The following is a 14385-nucleotide window of genomic DNA, read 5'->3' on the forward strand; positions in this document are numbered from 1 at the left end:
TCATTAATTTTATTTGTAGAAAGCCATTTTAACTTAATATAATCAAAATTATCCATTTTACATCCTTAAGTGCTCTCTATCTCTTGTAAATTCCCAAATTCTTTTATCCACAAACCTGATAGGTAATATGTTCCATGCTCTTCTAATTTTTTATATATCCCTTTATGTCTAGGTCATGTATCCATTTTGACCATATCTTGGTAAATTATATTAAGATATTGGTCTATTCTTAGTTTCTTTTTCTGCCAGACAGCTGTCAAGTTTTCTTAGCATTTTTTACTAAATGAGTTTATATTCCAAAAGCTTAGATCTCTCTTTTTTAAAATTTTTAAATATTTTCCCATGTTTACATGATTCATTTTCTTTCTCTCACCTCTTTCCTTCCCCTTCCCAGAGCTGACAAGCAATTCCATTGGGTTGTGCAAATGCTATCACTTGATACCTATTTTCCATATTATTCATTTTTGCTATATTTATTATATCTTAATATGGCACTGTTGACCTCCTTCCTTTACATTTTTTCATTAGTTCTTTTGATATTCTTTGCCTTTTGTTTTTCCAAATGAATTTTGTTTTTTTTCTAGTTCAACAAAATAATTTTTTAGTAGTTTAATTGAGATGACACTGAATAGGTAGAAGCATAGCATCCTCAGTTGCTTCATCAGCAAAATGGTGCTCATGATGGTACCTATCTTACAGTGAAATGTAAGTGCTTTGTAAGTCTTAAAGTGCTCTCTATATAAATGTTAGTCATTACTGTTATTATCTTGGAGATAATCAAGAGCCACTGGAATTTATTGAGCAAGGGAATGGCAATAGGAATGTCAGTTTGGCAGTGCACCTACTCTTACTAGCCTGAATTTGACTCTGGTACTTGGGACTAGAAGCCAGCATGATGATGTAAGGCACATAGTCTCTCTTGGTCTCAGTTTTTTTTCTGTAAAAAGATGCTGACAGATTAGATCAGAGGTTATTAACTTTTTTAAAAAATCATGAACCCATTTGGCAAGTCTAGTGAAGCCTATGTACCTTTTCTTGGTAAAATGCTTGTTACTATGTTCCTCTTGGAAGGAAATAGTTTCAATTAAGGGTTAGTGAAAATAAAGATACAATTTCTCTGCCTTGCCCCCCCTCCCAATTCAAGATACCCCTAGGCTGTTACACCTGGACTAGATAATTTAAAAGTTCCCATCAAGTTCTAAGGCAATGATCTGCCCCAAACTGGGAAGCTGGCCCAGGGTGATGAGGTGAGAAGCAGCAACCCAGAAGAGTTGAGAGCAGTCCTTACTTGGGATTCAGGGGACCTGGCTTCAGGCATGTGCTGGTAAATGTTTAACAAATGGATTTCCAGGAGGATCCAAACAGGACACAATTTTAAATTTAGTTGATATTAACATTTGCTTTAGAGTGTAGACAGTCAAGAAAAAAACAAATCTCTGATTTGTAGCCATGGTCAATTTTTTTTTTTAAACCCATGCTATCTGTCAGTATCAATTCAAAGGCAAAGAGTAGTAAGGGCTAGGTAATTGTGGTTAAGTGACTTGCACAGCATCACATAGCTAGGAAGTGTCTGTAGCCAAATTTGGAGGCCAGTCCTCCAGACTCTAGGCCTGGTGGTCCAGTCTAGCCCCTAGTTGCTAATTTCTGAGATGTAAATAGTCACACTGAAAATTTAGCACTTAGTTCTTGCAGGATGGAGCATACTCTACCTGCCTTTTAGACCTATCTTCAACTTCGAGGCATTTCTCTTTCACCTTCCTCAAACTATAAAAAAGGAATAATGGTAACCTATACTATCAGTCTTGAAGGATTGTTGTGAGGAAAGCGTTTTCTAAACTGTAAAACAAACATCACAGAAATGTGTTATCCTTTGAACTTTCTCCTATGGGTACACCAGGTCAAACGAGTCCCTTTCCCCATAGGTCAGGAGACATTGGGCTTTACAAGGCTGTGCTTTGGCCTTCCCTTCTGTACTACTTTGCTTGGTGATTTCATCAGCCCTCATAGATTCTCCCAACCCTAACTTATGCTGACCTCCAGTATCACATTTCTAACTGCCTTTCTGACATCTCACACTGGATGATCAATTAGATATCTTACTCAATATGTCTAATACCAAATTTGCTATTTTCCCCCCAAACCTTATTCCCTTCAAACTGCCTTATTTCTGCTATGGGCACTTCCATTTTTTCAATCCCCTAGGCTGGCTGAATTCTGATTACCATGTCCAATCAGTTGCCAAAGCCTTTGCAACATCTCTGGAATATAACCCTTTCTCTCAGATGCTGCCACTACCTTGGTGCAGGCCCCTGTCACCTGGACTATCAGTCAGCATTTACTGACTGCCTATGTAGCAAACACTAAGGATAAAGAGGTAAAAGCCAATCCCTGCATTCAAGTAGTTCACAGACCAATAACCTGCTTACTGGTGGACCTCCCTGTCACAAGTATCCCCACTGATATCCTCTAATCAGCTGCCAAAGTGATTTTTTTTTTAAAAAGCAGGGTAGACCATGCTACCTTATCTCCACAATAAACTCTAGTGATTCCTAATCTGTTCCAGCATCAAATACAAGCTTGTGCTCAAAACCCTTCTTACCTAGCCCCCCACATGCCTTTCCAGTCTTCACACCTCACACCTCCCCCCAGTACTTTTCCATCCAATGACTCTTGGCTGTCTTTGAACAAGGCACTAACTGTCCCCCATATCTGGAGCTCTCTCATCTCAGCCTCCTGGCTTCTTTCAAGTCCCATCTAAAATGCCATCTTCTATAGGAAGCCTTTCCAAATCCCTCAATTCTCTTTTTTTTTTTAATTAAAAAAATTTTAATTTAATTTAGAACATTTTTCCATGGTTATAGGATTCATGTTCTATCCTCCCCTCCTCCCACCCCCTCCCACAGCTGATGCACAATTCCACTGGGTTTTACAAATGTACCATTGATCAAGACCTATTTCCATATTATTGATATTTGCGATAGGGTGCTCATTTTGAGTCAGCATCCCTAATTATATTCCCATTCTCCCATGTGATCAGGCATGTTGTTTTTCTTGTGTTTCTACTCCCACAATTCTTCCTCTGAATATGGATAGCATTCTTTCTCATAGTTTCCTCATAGTGGTCCTGGATCATTGCATTGTTGCTAGTAGAGAAGTCCATTACATTTGATTTTACCACAGTGTATCAGTCTCTGTGTACAATGTTCTCCTGGTTCTGCTCCTTTCACTCTGCATCAATTCCTGGAGGTCATTCCAGTTCACATGGAATTCCTCCAGTTCATTATTCTTTTCAGCACAATAGTATTCCATAACCAACAGATAACACAATTTGTTCAGCCATTCCCCAATTGAAGGGCAACTCCTCATTTTCCAGTTTTTTGCTAACACAAAAAGCGCAGCTAAAAATATTTTTGTACAAGCCTTTTCCCCTATGATCTCTTTGGGGTATAAACCCAACAGTGGCATGGCTGGATCAAAGGGCAAGCAGTCTTTGGGCCAACCCCTCAATTCTGAGGATCATTTCCACTTTATTTTCTCTGTAGCTTGTTCGTACATATTTGTTTACTTGTTCTCTACCCGGCTAGTTCCTGAGCTCTTTGAGATCAGGGGGCCGTTTTAGCTCTTTATGTATCTTCTCAGCGCTTGGCACAGTGCCTGGCACATAATAGGTTCTTAAATGCTTACTAAGGGACTGACTGGCTCCAAAAAGAGGTAGCTAAACAGGTCAGAGGCCCCTCTCTCGATCCCCCTCCCCTTAAGATTTGTGCCCCCTCATTCTCCAAGCCACTAAGCCGACATCGAAAGTGGAAGCCTACGTCGCGCAACAGCCCCTAGAGAGCCCCTTAACCAGTCTTCTCCGCATCCCGACACCGTGGCACTGCAGAGGACCGAAGGCCAGGATTGCCCAATGAGGAGCGGAGTAGCACAGTGTGGCCCGCCTCCGGAAGTGAGACAACGACTGCCCCGCTGGCCATGCGGAAGTGAGGCGATGGCGGAGCTGTACGTGAAGCCGGGTAAGCTGGTTTCTGGAAACTTGAAGCCCCTCTTCCCACCCGGGCCGGAGGACGAGGGCGAGGGAGAAGGTTTGAAGGGATGGGGTTGACTCGGCGCGGGGGCGGGGTGGTCGCGTGGTAATAGAAGTAATGAGGTGCAGAGTATGACAGCTCTCGGTGCAACCTTTCTCTTTCCATCTTTCTCCCCTTGATCCTCTCTCCACCTTCGCCCTCCGCTTTTCGCCTTGGCTTCCCTTCTATTTCCCTTTCTCCTCCCCATCTCCCCCCCCTCTTCATTTCCTCTCCCTCCCTCCTTTCCTTCCCCGACCTGCCCCTCCCTTACCTCCTTATCTTCTCTTCCTCTCCCACTTCCATCTCCACCTTCTCTTCCTCTCCAACCTGACCCTCCCCTATTTTCTCCCCCTCTCCTCCCTCCATCCCCACCTTCTTTCCCTTTCATTCTCTCCTCGTCTCCTTCGCCCTTCCCTTCTCCTCTAATCTTCCCTCTCCATCTCCCTATTTTCTCCCTCTCTTACCCTCCGTTCCCACCTCTCTCTCTCCACCCCCCCCCCCAACTTCCTCCCTTTTATTCTCTTGTTCCTCCTCTGTTCTCTTCTTTTCATTTTCCTCTACTATCTGGGCTATCTCATCTTTTCTCTCCTCTTTCTCTACCTTTCCTAACATCACCTCCTTTTTGTCATTTCTGTATTCTTTAATACCTTAATTTCTCTTCTTCCTACTTCTCTACTCCTTTCTACCTCTTCCCTTTTATTACCGTATTCTCTTCCCTCCCTACTTTCTTTCTCTGCATCTTTTCTTCCTTCCTCTTCTGCCTTTAATTTCAGGGAACAAGGATAGAGGCTGGAATGACCCTCCACAATTCTCTTATGGGTTGCAGACCCAGGCTAGCAGTAATAAGAGGACACCACTCACCAAGCGGGTAGCAGCTCCCCAGGATGGTTCTCCAAAAGGTGAGAGCTTCTGAGCCCAGTTCAAATACCCACTATGAAATGAGGAGAGTTGCCTTTATTTCCTTTCGGCTTTGGCCTCTCTCATTGTTTTTCTGTTCTCCAAGGGATAGAGCTGCCCTTTGGGGCAGTTCCTGCCAAAATGTTAAAGTGATATAGGTCCAAGCTTATTTTCTTTGAACATGAATTGCCTCAGATTTAGCTCCTTGATGAAAAAGTTTTGTTTTCTTCTTGACTACTCCTCCCCTTTCAGTTATCCAGGCCTCAGGCCATTGACCAAGAAAGGTTGAAGGGTATTCATTGGTTACTGAAGTTTCTGGCAGAGATCTGGTAGGGGAGAGGATGAAACTGGGGTTGGGGTCATGATGCTCAGTGCTATTCTCAGCACATTGATTTATCTTCTCAGTGCCTGCTTCAGAGCCTTTTACTGGGGCTCCTCCAGTAGGACCACCACCTCTCCTAACCAAGGCTCCAGGGCCTCCTCCTGGGGGGAGCTCTTCTCCTTTGAGGTTGGAACCTTCCAGCTCCCCAGTCACTTGTGAAACCATGCTGGAAGATGTGCTGGGACCCTTGGAACAGGCTTTGGAGGATTGCCGGGCTCATACACAGGTGAGGCCTAGGGGAACCCAGTTTCAGGATGGAAGTTGACCTAGGGAATTAGCTAGATTGTAAGCTACTCAGTTAAGAACAGGATCTGTGTTACATCTATCTTGTATCCCTAGTGCCCGTCTACTTTAGTTGAATTTCCCTCTTCCCATGCCTAAAAGATAAGGTGAAACTCTCTGGACTTTTTATAAAGAAGGGACTAGATTGGGCAGGTGTTGGGTTAAACCTAGGTAGCATAGAACAGATGAGGCAAGAATTCTTTAGTGTAAAGGACACTGGATTTGGAATTGTAGGTACTTGAATTCAAATCCCATTCCACCTCTGTGTGACTTTGGACAAATTATATTCTCTTTCGAACAGCCTGTGACCTCATTTAAGACTGTACTAGATAGGGCAGCTGGGTAGCTCAGTGGATTGAGAGTCAGGCCTAGAGACAGGAGGTCCTAGGTTCAAATCCGGCCTCAGACACTTCCCAGCTGTGTGACCCTGGGCAAGTCACTTGACCCCCATTGCCCACCCTTACCACTCTTCCCCTAGGAGCCAATACACAGAACTTAAGGGTTAAAAAAAAAAAAAAAAGACTGTACCAGATGACCTTACCACTAAGGTCCCTTCCTACTCTAAATTCCATTATTTTCCTGTTTCTTCTATTTTCCTCCAGCTATTAGAATTGTACTTGATGATGTGCCATTTAGACAGAACAGAGCAAACCCTGATAATGTGTTCTGAACATTATACAAATGCCATTGGCTTTGTCTTAGATGGAGAGAAATACTTTTCTGCTCTGTCCAAGGTGCCTCACAATAAATTCTCTGGAGGAACAGAAACTGGAGGGAAGGAAGGGGTTTGTTGGATGGTAAAAAGTAGAAGGAATAGAAGAAAACAGCACGGGACAGAAGGATTGTGGAGGGAAGATAAAAAGGCAGATTAGAGCTCTGACTTGGGAAGAGTTTCTGTGTACTCAGAAACAGGTCTTTGATGACATCAGCCGGCGCTTAGCTTTGCTTCAGGGACAGTGGAAGAGTGAGAAGCTGTCAGTTCCTGTGAGGAAGAGGATGGCACTGCTGGTACAAGGTGAGCCATGTCGAGTGACCCCAGGATGCTCTTGAATTCTGCTACTAAGGAGCCTTGGCCCAGGCCATTGTTGGGGCTGCAATGATTGATATTCTACTAGAGAGGCAGCAGGATATAGTGGAAAGAAGTCGAATGAGCTCCAGACTTGGACTTGAGATACTTGCCAGCTCAGCCCTGGTTATGGGTAGTCCTCTAACTTCTCTGAATTTATTTCCTTATATGTAAAATAATGCTTCCACTTCATAGGGTTGTGGTGAAGAAAGCACTTTGTGAGCCTTAAAGTTCTGTAGAGAGGGCAACTAGGTAACACCGTAGACAGTCATACCTGAAGATGGGAGGTTCTGGGTTCAACTCAACTCAAGCCTCAGACTTCCTAGCTGTGTGACCCTGGGCAAGTGTCATTTAACCCAAATTGTCTAGCCCTTACCACTCTACTTAGTATTGATTTTAAGATAGAAGGTAAGGGTTTAAAAAAAAAGTCCTCTATGTGACCTTTTATTAAATGTTCAGAAGGACAGTCTTGGGGTGGGGGTGGGGGGCACGGTGAATATTTTGTTATGCTCAGGGCCTCTTTCCTCTTAGAGCTCAGGAGCCACAACTGGGATGGAGCCGATGACATACATCGATCACTGATGGTGGATCACGTGACTGAGGTCAGTCAGTGGATGGTGGGAGTGAAAAGGTTAATTGCAGAAAGGAGGAGTCTGCCTTCTGGGGAAGCTGCTAAGGAGGAGCCCACTACAACAGAGGAGAATGAGGAGGTCTCAGGCCTCTCTACAACTCTGTGACCATCTATTTTCTTCCTCCCCCTTCTGCCCCTCTCTCCAGTCTTCCCCACTGGCCTAGCCCTTGAACTCTCTCTGAATGGGGCCTGATGGGGTTTGGGGTCCAGGGATTTATGTTGGCTTGGCTTCCTTGATACCAGCAAGAGATAGGCAGTTGGAAGAAGGGAAGAGAGGTTCTCCTTTAGTAGAGAAACTGCTTCAACTCTAAATGGGACTTTGGCCTGGCTCTGGGGAGGCAAGACTGTATAGGCAGTTCATTGGTTGCTTCTGACATATGCAAATAAATAAAAACATCTTGTTCAGTGGTATGTTTTGGTGGGGCACTTGTTACTTTTTACCCTCCAAACCAATTCACATCTGGCCATCTAGGAGTACAGGGCTTACCCATAAAGGTTCTCAGTATCTTTGTAATCTTAACTTGTTTCTTTTCTGTCTTACAGATATAGTTTAACATTAACTTGTGCTGGGTTGGATATGACAAAGTCCTTGCCCTGTAGGAATTTTCAAATGACAGGATCAAAAGGACCTAAAGATGCATAGCTGAGCCTAACCGCCATGTTTTTTAGTTTGGCTTCAAAGAGAGAAAGAACAGAAGCACAAATAAGTGAGCAGCTTGTCTTTTTCCTAGGACTGTGGCATGGAGAGAATAGTGGGTGCCCCCCCCCCTCCCAGGATAGCTGAATTTATCTGAAATGGGCTACTCATAGCCAGGGCTGGTCCAGGCGGCTTTAAGGAGGTCGGGAAGTTCATCGCTACAGGATTCCTATAGATTTTAGCATGGGGAGATATCGAGATATTGGTTTCCTGCATTCCTGGGCAGTGATTGTGGGTTCCAGTGCTACATTTTCTCTGGCTGTCTGAAAGCATAAATGTAAAAGAAAACTAAAGGGGTTTTGTTCTGGCTAAGCAGCAGAAGTCATGCTGGACAAAGTGAGAAATCAGGGCAGCTGGGGAACACTGGGTACCCAGAGTAGAAGAAAGGCTCAATATCAAATGTCAGGTATAGGGAAAGAATCCAGAAAGATGCCTTCCTGGTTGCTGAGCAGAGAGAAAAGTCCTGCCTTGGGATTCAGAAATTTCAAGTTGGAATCCCCAACTCTGCTATTTACTGAATATATGAGTTTGGGTGAATAACTTCCCTTCTGGAGGTCTCAGTTCTCTCATCTGTAGAATTTGGAATTGATGTATGATTCCTCTAAGATTTCTTCCATTGCTAACTTGCTAAGATAGTGATTCTGAAGGGAGAAGGGGAGCCTCAAATGATCTCTTCCTGGGGAATGATGTCCCATGTTAAAATAACAGGTAGGGATTAGAGCAGAGTTACAGTGGAGGCCCAGATCCTGGAAGTCTGTTTCCTGGAACAGGGGACAACCCTTGGTTGGAGCCAAACTGTTGTTGTTTACAATAACAGCTCTTGCTGGTCCTTGCTCCCCGCCCTAGGCTGGATCTGATTGTAGCTGGAACAAGGCCCAGTCTTTGAAGCAGAGTCCTGTGGGACAGGAATTCCTCATTCTAGCTTCAGGATGACCAGGGTTGGGTAAAGCAATGCCTTCCCCACCTCAGAACCTCATGTGTGAGGTAGAGAGAATAGAAATGTAACCCTAGAGAAGTCGTAAATTTTATTTATTAAGTATTGACAGGGTATAGCATTAGGTCCCACAGAAGCAAGGTCTCAGTAGAAAATAGTGGGTATTAGGGCTCAGCAAGCAACTCCCAAAGCCACATGGCTTCCATGCTTAGGACAGCACTGTCTTCTACACATACCCCAGATCAGAACCTTCCGTCCCTTGCCTCACCTTGGGCTCATTCACTTCTGAGAACTGAAGGAACCACTTAGAAATAAGTTTTATGTTCAGGGAAGTTGAAGCCCTGCTTGTTGCTGTAAAAAGAGCCACCTGGCAGTAGCATACAGGGGCTGGGGCAGAATTCTTGTGTTAACAGGATCATACACTCGAGGTCAGATGTCCATTTCAAATTGTGCCTCATCTGGAGGGAAAGAGGAGCCTGGTGGTTAGCCTGCCTTAATTCCTTACCATGCAGTTAGAACTTCTCTCCCCACTTATACCTTTGAGCTAGAAGCTACTCTACAGTTGAGGGGCCAGTCCTGAAATACCCACATAGCCTTTGGAATTAGAATCTAATTCCCTTAGAATTAGCCTAGTTACTCCTAAAATGGGGAAGGGGGGGTAGATGGGATTGTTCCCTACTCTCCCTGTAGGTCAGAGCAACTTTTACTATATTAAGATTTCTCAAATGCCTTATACTGACTTTTTCTATTTCCTTCAGAATCCTACCCACACTTAAGCTACAAAGCTAAAGCAAGAGTATACAGTTCAGAGTGAACAAGGGGGAAGTTTTAATAGTTTTATTCTTTCCCTCTGAAACTTAAGTTAACTTAAGTTAAGGCTTTAACATTCCCTGTAAAGCCTCCTTACCTGGGATCTCAGTTTCTTTTTGCTCCTTTAAATCCTCCAGTTTGGCCAGTGGGGCCTGTGGTGGGACAGTGACCCCAGGGATGTGGGGGAGGTAGCAGGGTGGCGTCCGGGCAATGGGCGAGTTCTTACATTCTAGCAGGAATTTTCGATCATAGATGATTCTAGTTCCTGGAGGGAGTGGATCGTGGAAGTTGGAAGCAGGATTCTATGGAATAGAACTGCAGTGCCTTCTCTAGACCTATCCCTATCTAAACTGATCAGTTGTCCCTGGAAATAACAAGCAAAATACCAAGTTCTTTGGCTTCAATTTCCTTAGTTGTGAGGAGACTGGACTAGACATTGTCTCCCATTCTAGTTCTAAGTGAAAAACTAGCAGTCAGGAGGGCATGACAGCTTCTCTTTTCTATAAACAGTGCCCAGCTCCATATTACTTCCTGCAGAGGAGCATGTTTCTGTGCTAGGAAAATGAGGATGTATGTAGATTTTTGTGCTGGGATATATTGTATGTATGAGTACATACCAGTACTCCCCTTTGTACCAAGCAAAATCAAAAGGAGGAATTTGGGGTACGGAGCAAAATTTGGAGGCTACAGACCCTACACTATTGGTTTTCAATCTAATAAAAAATCATGAAATCACTACTTTTGTACTATGGAAAATAGAATTTTCTAGTATTAAATATGTGTATTTGTGAAGTTACACAGTTCTCTTATGGGACAACTCCTTTCCCTGGGGGGCTTTCTACTTTTCTGGGTGTAAGTAGAGTCCCAAACACAAGGTTTGTGAACAGATTTTGAGGACAGTCCTAAACGAGGCCAGAGGTATTGACTGGGCTGGGTATGGGTAAGGACAGCTCTGTCCTATGCCTTTCTTTACCCTCCCCCACCCCCTCTTCCTTCAGCTTCTGGGAGGAACAGGGCAGGAACCCAACTTGGGATCCTGAGCCCAGCAGCTTCCCTCCCTGGATCATCTAGCTTCTTTCGGGACCCTCCAAGTACAGCTGGAAGATACAGAAAGGCTGCCCCATTCTGGTGCTTCAGGGAAGGTGATCACCCAAGCACAAGGAGGATTTGGGGTGGGGTTGGGGTGGTGAGCTGAGAAGATTCCCTGGCACTAGGATATCCACAGTAGTTTGAGGGGCTGCAAAGTCATACTCAAAGGTTTTGAGATCCCAGGCCCAGGCTCCTTTACCCAGTTGCAGTGCCCTGCCACTGTTGCATCATCTGGGAGATTATGGGAAAGGAGCCTAGGCACCCCACCCTCTTGGGGTCTCGTCTAACTCTGGGGCCCTCAGAAGAGAGTAAGCAGACTAGCTGTGCCCTTACACATCCTTCTAGGAGTGAGGGAGGAAGTGAGGATGGGTCCAGCTCAACCCAGGGCAAAGGAGTCAATGGGCTCTGAAGCCCCAGCCACAAACCTGGAGAATGGTTGGTGCGTGCACACCCTGCCCCAGAACTCACCTTCCCTACCTTACAACTTTTGGCCCTGCACCCCAACCACTTGGCCCCTTCCTCAGAAGTATCCCGGAGCCCCGGGGATTGGACCAGCCCCTTCCACACCACCCCCAAATCCCTATGGCTGACCTCCTGGGGTGGTGGCGTACAGCGTGCCCCCAGGCGTGGTGCTGTAGCAGTCCAGCAGCCGGCCCTGGCCCCCGGGGACCGGACAGTTTGTGGAAACAGACATGGCAAGCAGGTGGCAACGAGGATACTGAACCCGGATACCAGGGAGGGCAGGATCCCAACCACGTGTGGCTCTGGGCAACAACAAAGGCCGGCCTCACTCGGGAGGGGCCAGCAAGTTACTCATTCCAGGGTGGGGCCCAGGCAGGGTGCCACTGTTAACCCCTTATTTTTAGATATTGTATTTTGCACTGTGTTAGGATATTTCCTTTATCTCAACATAATGCATAAAATTTCATTTTCCCTATGTTAGAGGCAAATGAAATATTTGTTTTTTGTTATGTCATTGGAAGGAAGGCAGTATGGCTAGATTAAAAATGCAAAAGGTTTTTTAAACCTTTGCATCAATTTTCTCTCTCACCAACTCAATTAAGGATATTGGAGGGGAATATAACCAAATCCAAGAAATTTACTGCCAGGTGGAGAAGCACACAGCAAACCCATAGGCCTTGCTAGCTGGCAGTTATTCACAAGGAAAGCATTAGAGAGGAACTGGAGTGATTTGGGGAAACTGATTAATCTCATTGGTGAAAAATTAGCCTCGAGTTGATTCCAGAATATCTAATTACTTCCAGTGTATGTTAGGTAACCACTTTGCTCCTCACTTCAACAAGATGTCCAGCTTCACAGGAAAGTGCCCCAAAGTAACTAAATTCATTCCCACCCAACCATACAGGAGTACAGAGGATTCTGTTGACCCTGGAGAAGAAAATGTACACTTTCCTGACATCCTCTAAAGGCTGATAAGTTTCCCTGATGAGATTTAAGTTTTTATTTTAAAGACCTGAAGACATCAAGGGAACCTGACAAGAGTTAGTTTCTCCAAAACCTCAGTCTCATCATTTGTCCTAACCTGTTACTTCGAGCTAAATCCCTCATTTGCAAGAGGATGAGCTTCTGTGGCTCAAGAATTGCAAGGGTCAAGGAAAAAGAGATAATAATGCTATAGTTGGTTTAGTTTCAGATCATTTTTTTCAACAAGTATACCCTCCCTCTCTGGGGTAGCTGGGTGGCCCAGTGGATTGAGAGCCAGGCCTGGAGATGGGAAGTCCTGGATTCAAATTTGATCTCAGATACTTCCTACCCATGTGATCCTGAGCAAGTAACCTCCAGTGCCTGGCCCTTTCTGCTCTTCTGCCTGCAGAACCAATATATAGTATTGATTCTAAAATGGAAGGTAAGTAAGGGTTTAAAAAAAAAAAAGTCTATCCTCCCCTCAAAACTTATTATCTAAGAAGTTTTTGATGCCTCATTTTTTTATACTTATAAAGTAATTTCCACTTCTTTTGTCCCCCAACCCCCTACCAGGGTAACAAAGAAAAACAACTGGGTGTAGGTCAGAGAAAAAGTGTTTCTCTCTAGCAAAACAACATTTTCTTTAAAAATATTGATCTAAATAAAGGTTCTGTGGATATTCAATATGATTTAGTGAAAAATCCCCTTTTTTATCACTAAAGATTAATGATTTTGAATTATTATGTTTTCAAACTCTATCCCTCTTTTCTCTCCCACACCCCAAAGAGGAAGTATATTTAGTTTTCACATTATCAAAGAGCTTAGTCAGATATATTTTCTTCACTTTAAAGTCAGTCATCTTCTCTGGACCAAATCTCTATGGGCTCATTTCTGTTAGAGGAAGCGATGGAGGGAAGAAAATCGGTAGTGACTGTTCTTTGGGTAGGTTACATGACTATAAGCAACAACAGTGAGAAACCCCAAGGAAGGTTCTATTGTGAAACCATTTTATAATCATATTTTTCATGATGGAAGAAGCCTGGGATGAGATGAACAGGGTGTTCAAGTGTTTTGCTGCCTTCTAACATAACAACATGGTCCAAAGGTCTTAACAGAATGAAGTAAGGTCACAATCACTAAGCACACCCACTTATTCTGTTTGGATGGAAACTGTAGAATGACCAGCTCCTCCCTTTTCCAAGCTGGCCCTGACTGAGAATAGTCCCCAAATGCAGCACTTCTGAGAAGTTTCTCATTGATTGATCTAGGCAGGAGTGGTAGTAGCAGGTGACCTGCCAGTGACAGGGACCTTGGCTTTTAGGTGAGTGAACAGATGAACAATGAAAGAGCTCCTCTGGAATATGAAATTTTTTTAACTTTTAGCTTGTTCTAGGCTCCCATTAGCTTAGCTGAGGGGCTGCCCCTTTGCTAACCAGTACTAAGAGACTAAAATCTTAAATTCTGCTTTATAAAAGGGCAATCAATGCACTGTAAGACAATAAGTATTAAAGGTGTTGCTACAAACTCCCAATTTTTTTGTGACAGAATTTTGTAGGTTTTGTTTTAAATAGGTGGGCTTGAAAATCTTTAATAAATTATATGTAATGATTTCCTTGTGATACATTTTCATGGTAATGGAATAGATTTTAAAATTGTCTTATGTATTCTCAGTAAACACTGCAGGTATCCATTTTTTTGGACCAAAACTCCATCTTATTCCATGCTCACAATAACCTTTCTTTTCTTTCAAGTCATAACTAAACGTACTACCTACCAAAACAATTTCACTGTATAATCCCTAAAATTTTCCATTAATTCTATAATCATATAGACAGAAGTGCTATCTAGAAGAGCCAATTGACAATAGTGTATTTGCATATTAAGAAGACAGGGTGTATGTGTGTGCATGCTCATGCAGTAATGTTTAAATTGGTGATTAAATTATTCAACTTGAGAAAAAATTGCCTTGATAAAAGAAAGGCTGAACTAATATTGAGTACTTCTAGTTTAAAAGTTCTTTTCTTTCAAACCTTTTCCATAATTACATTCTAAGAGGCAGGAAAGCATGTCAGGTGGTCCACCAAATAGCTTCTTGTAATATTTATGTT

At 43.6% G+C, this 14385-nt stretch overlaps 2 protein-coding genes across 3 annotated transcripts; one reads left to right on the top strand and one right to left on the bottom strand.

Moving 5' to 3' along the window:
• Positions 1–3892: 3892 nt before the first annotated feature.
• On the top strand, positions 3893–7733 carry SRA1 (steroid receptor RNA activator 1). The gene is made up of 5 exons (XM_044664543.1): positions 3893–4013; positions 4838–4963; positions 5367–5569; positions 6532–6640; positions 7223–7733. Exons 1-5 carry the CDS (start codon positions 3908–3910, stop codon positions 7426–7428), a joined length of 750 nt encoding a protein of 249 aa, XP_044520478.1. The 5' UTR covers positions 3893–3907; the 3' UTR covers positions 7429–7733.
• Positions 7734–8624: 891 nt separating this feature from the next.
• EIF4EBP3 (eukaryotic translation initiation factor 4E binding protein 3) lies at positions 8625–11565 on the bottom strand. Of its 2 annotated transcripts, XM_044664555.1 has the most exons (3): positions 11444–11565; positions 9861–10028; positions 8625–9411 (listed from the first exon to the last, which is right to left on the bottom strand). In XM_044664555.1, exons 1-3 carry the CDS (start codon positions 11544–11546, stop codon positions 9383–9385), a joined length of 300 nt encoding a protein of 99 aa, XP_044520490.1. In that variant the 5' UTR covers positions 11547–11565; the 3' UTR covers positions 8625–9382. The 2 variants fall into 2 exon arrangements, with proteins under 2 accessions (XP_044520490.1, XP_044520489.1); XM_044664554.1 differs by having other exon boundaries at positions 8625–10028.
• Positions 11566–14385: the final 2820 nt, after the last annotated feature.

This window comes from Gracilinanus agilis, chromosome 2 (assembly GCF_016433145.1).
Source record: "Gracilinanus agilis isolate LMUSP501 chromosome 2, AgileGrace, whole genome shotgun sequence".
Classification (NCBI taxonomy): Eukaryota; Metazoa; Chordata; class Mammalia; order Didelphimorphia; family Didelphidae; genus Gracilinanus; species Gracilinanus agilis.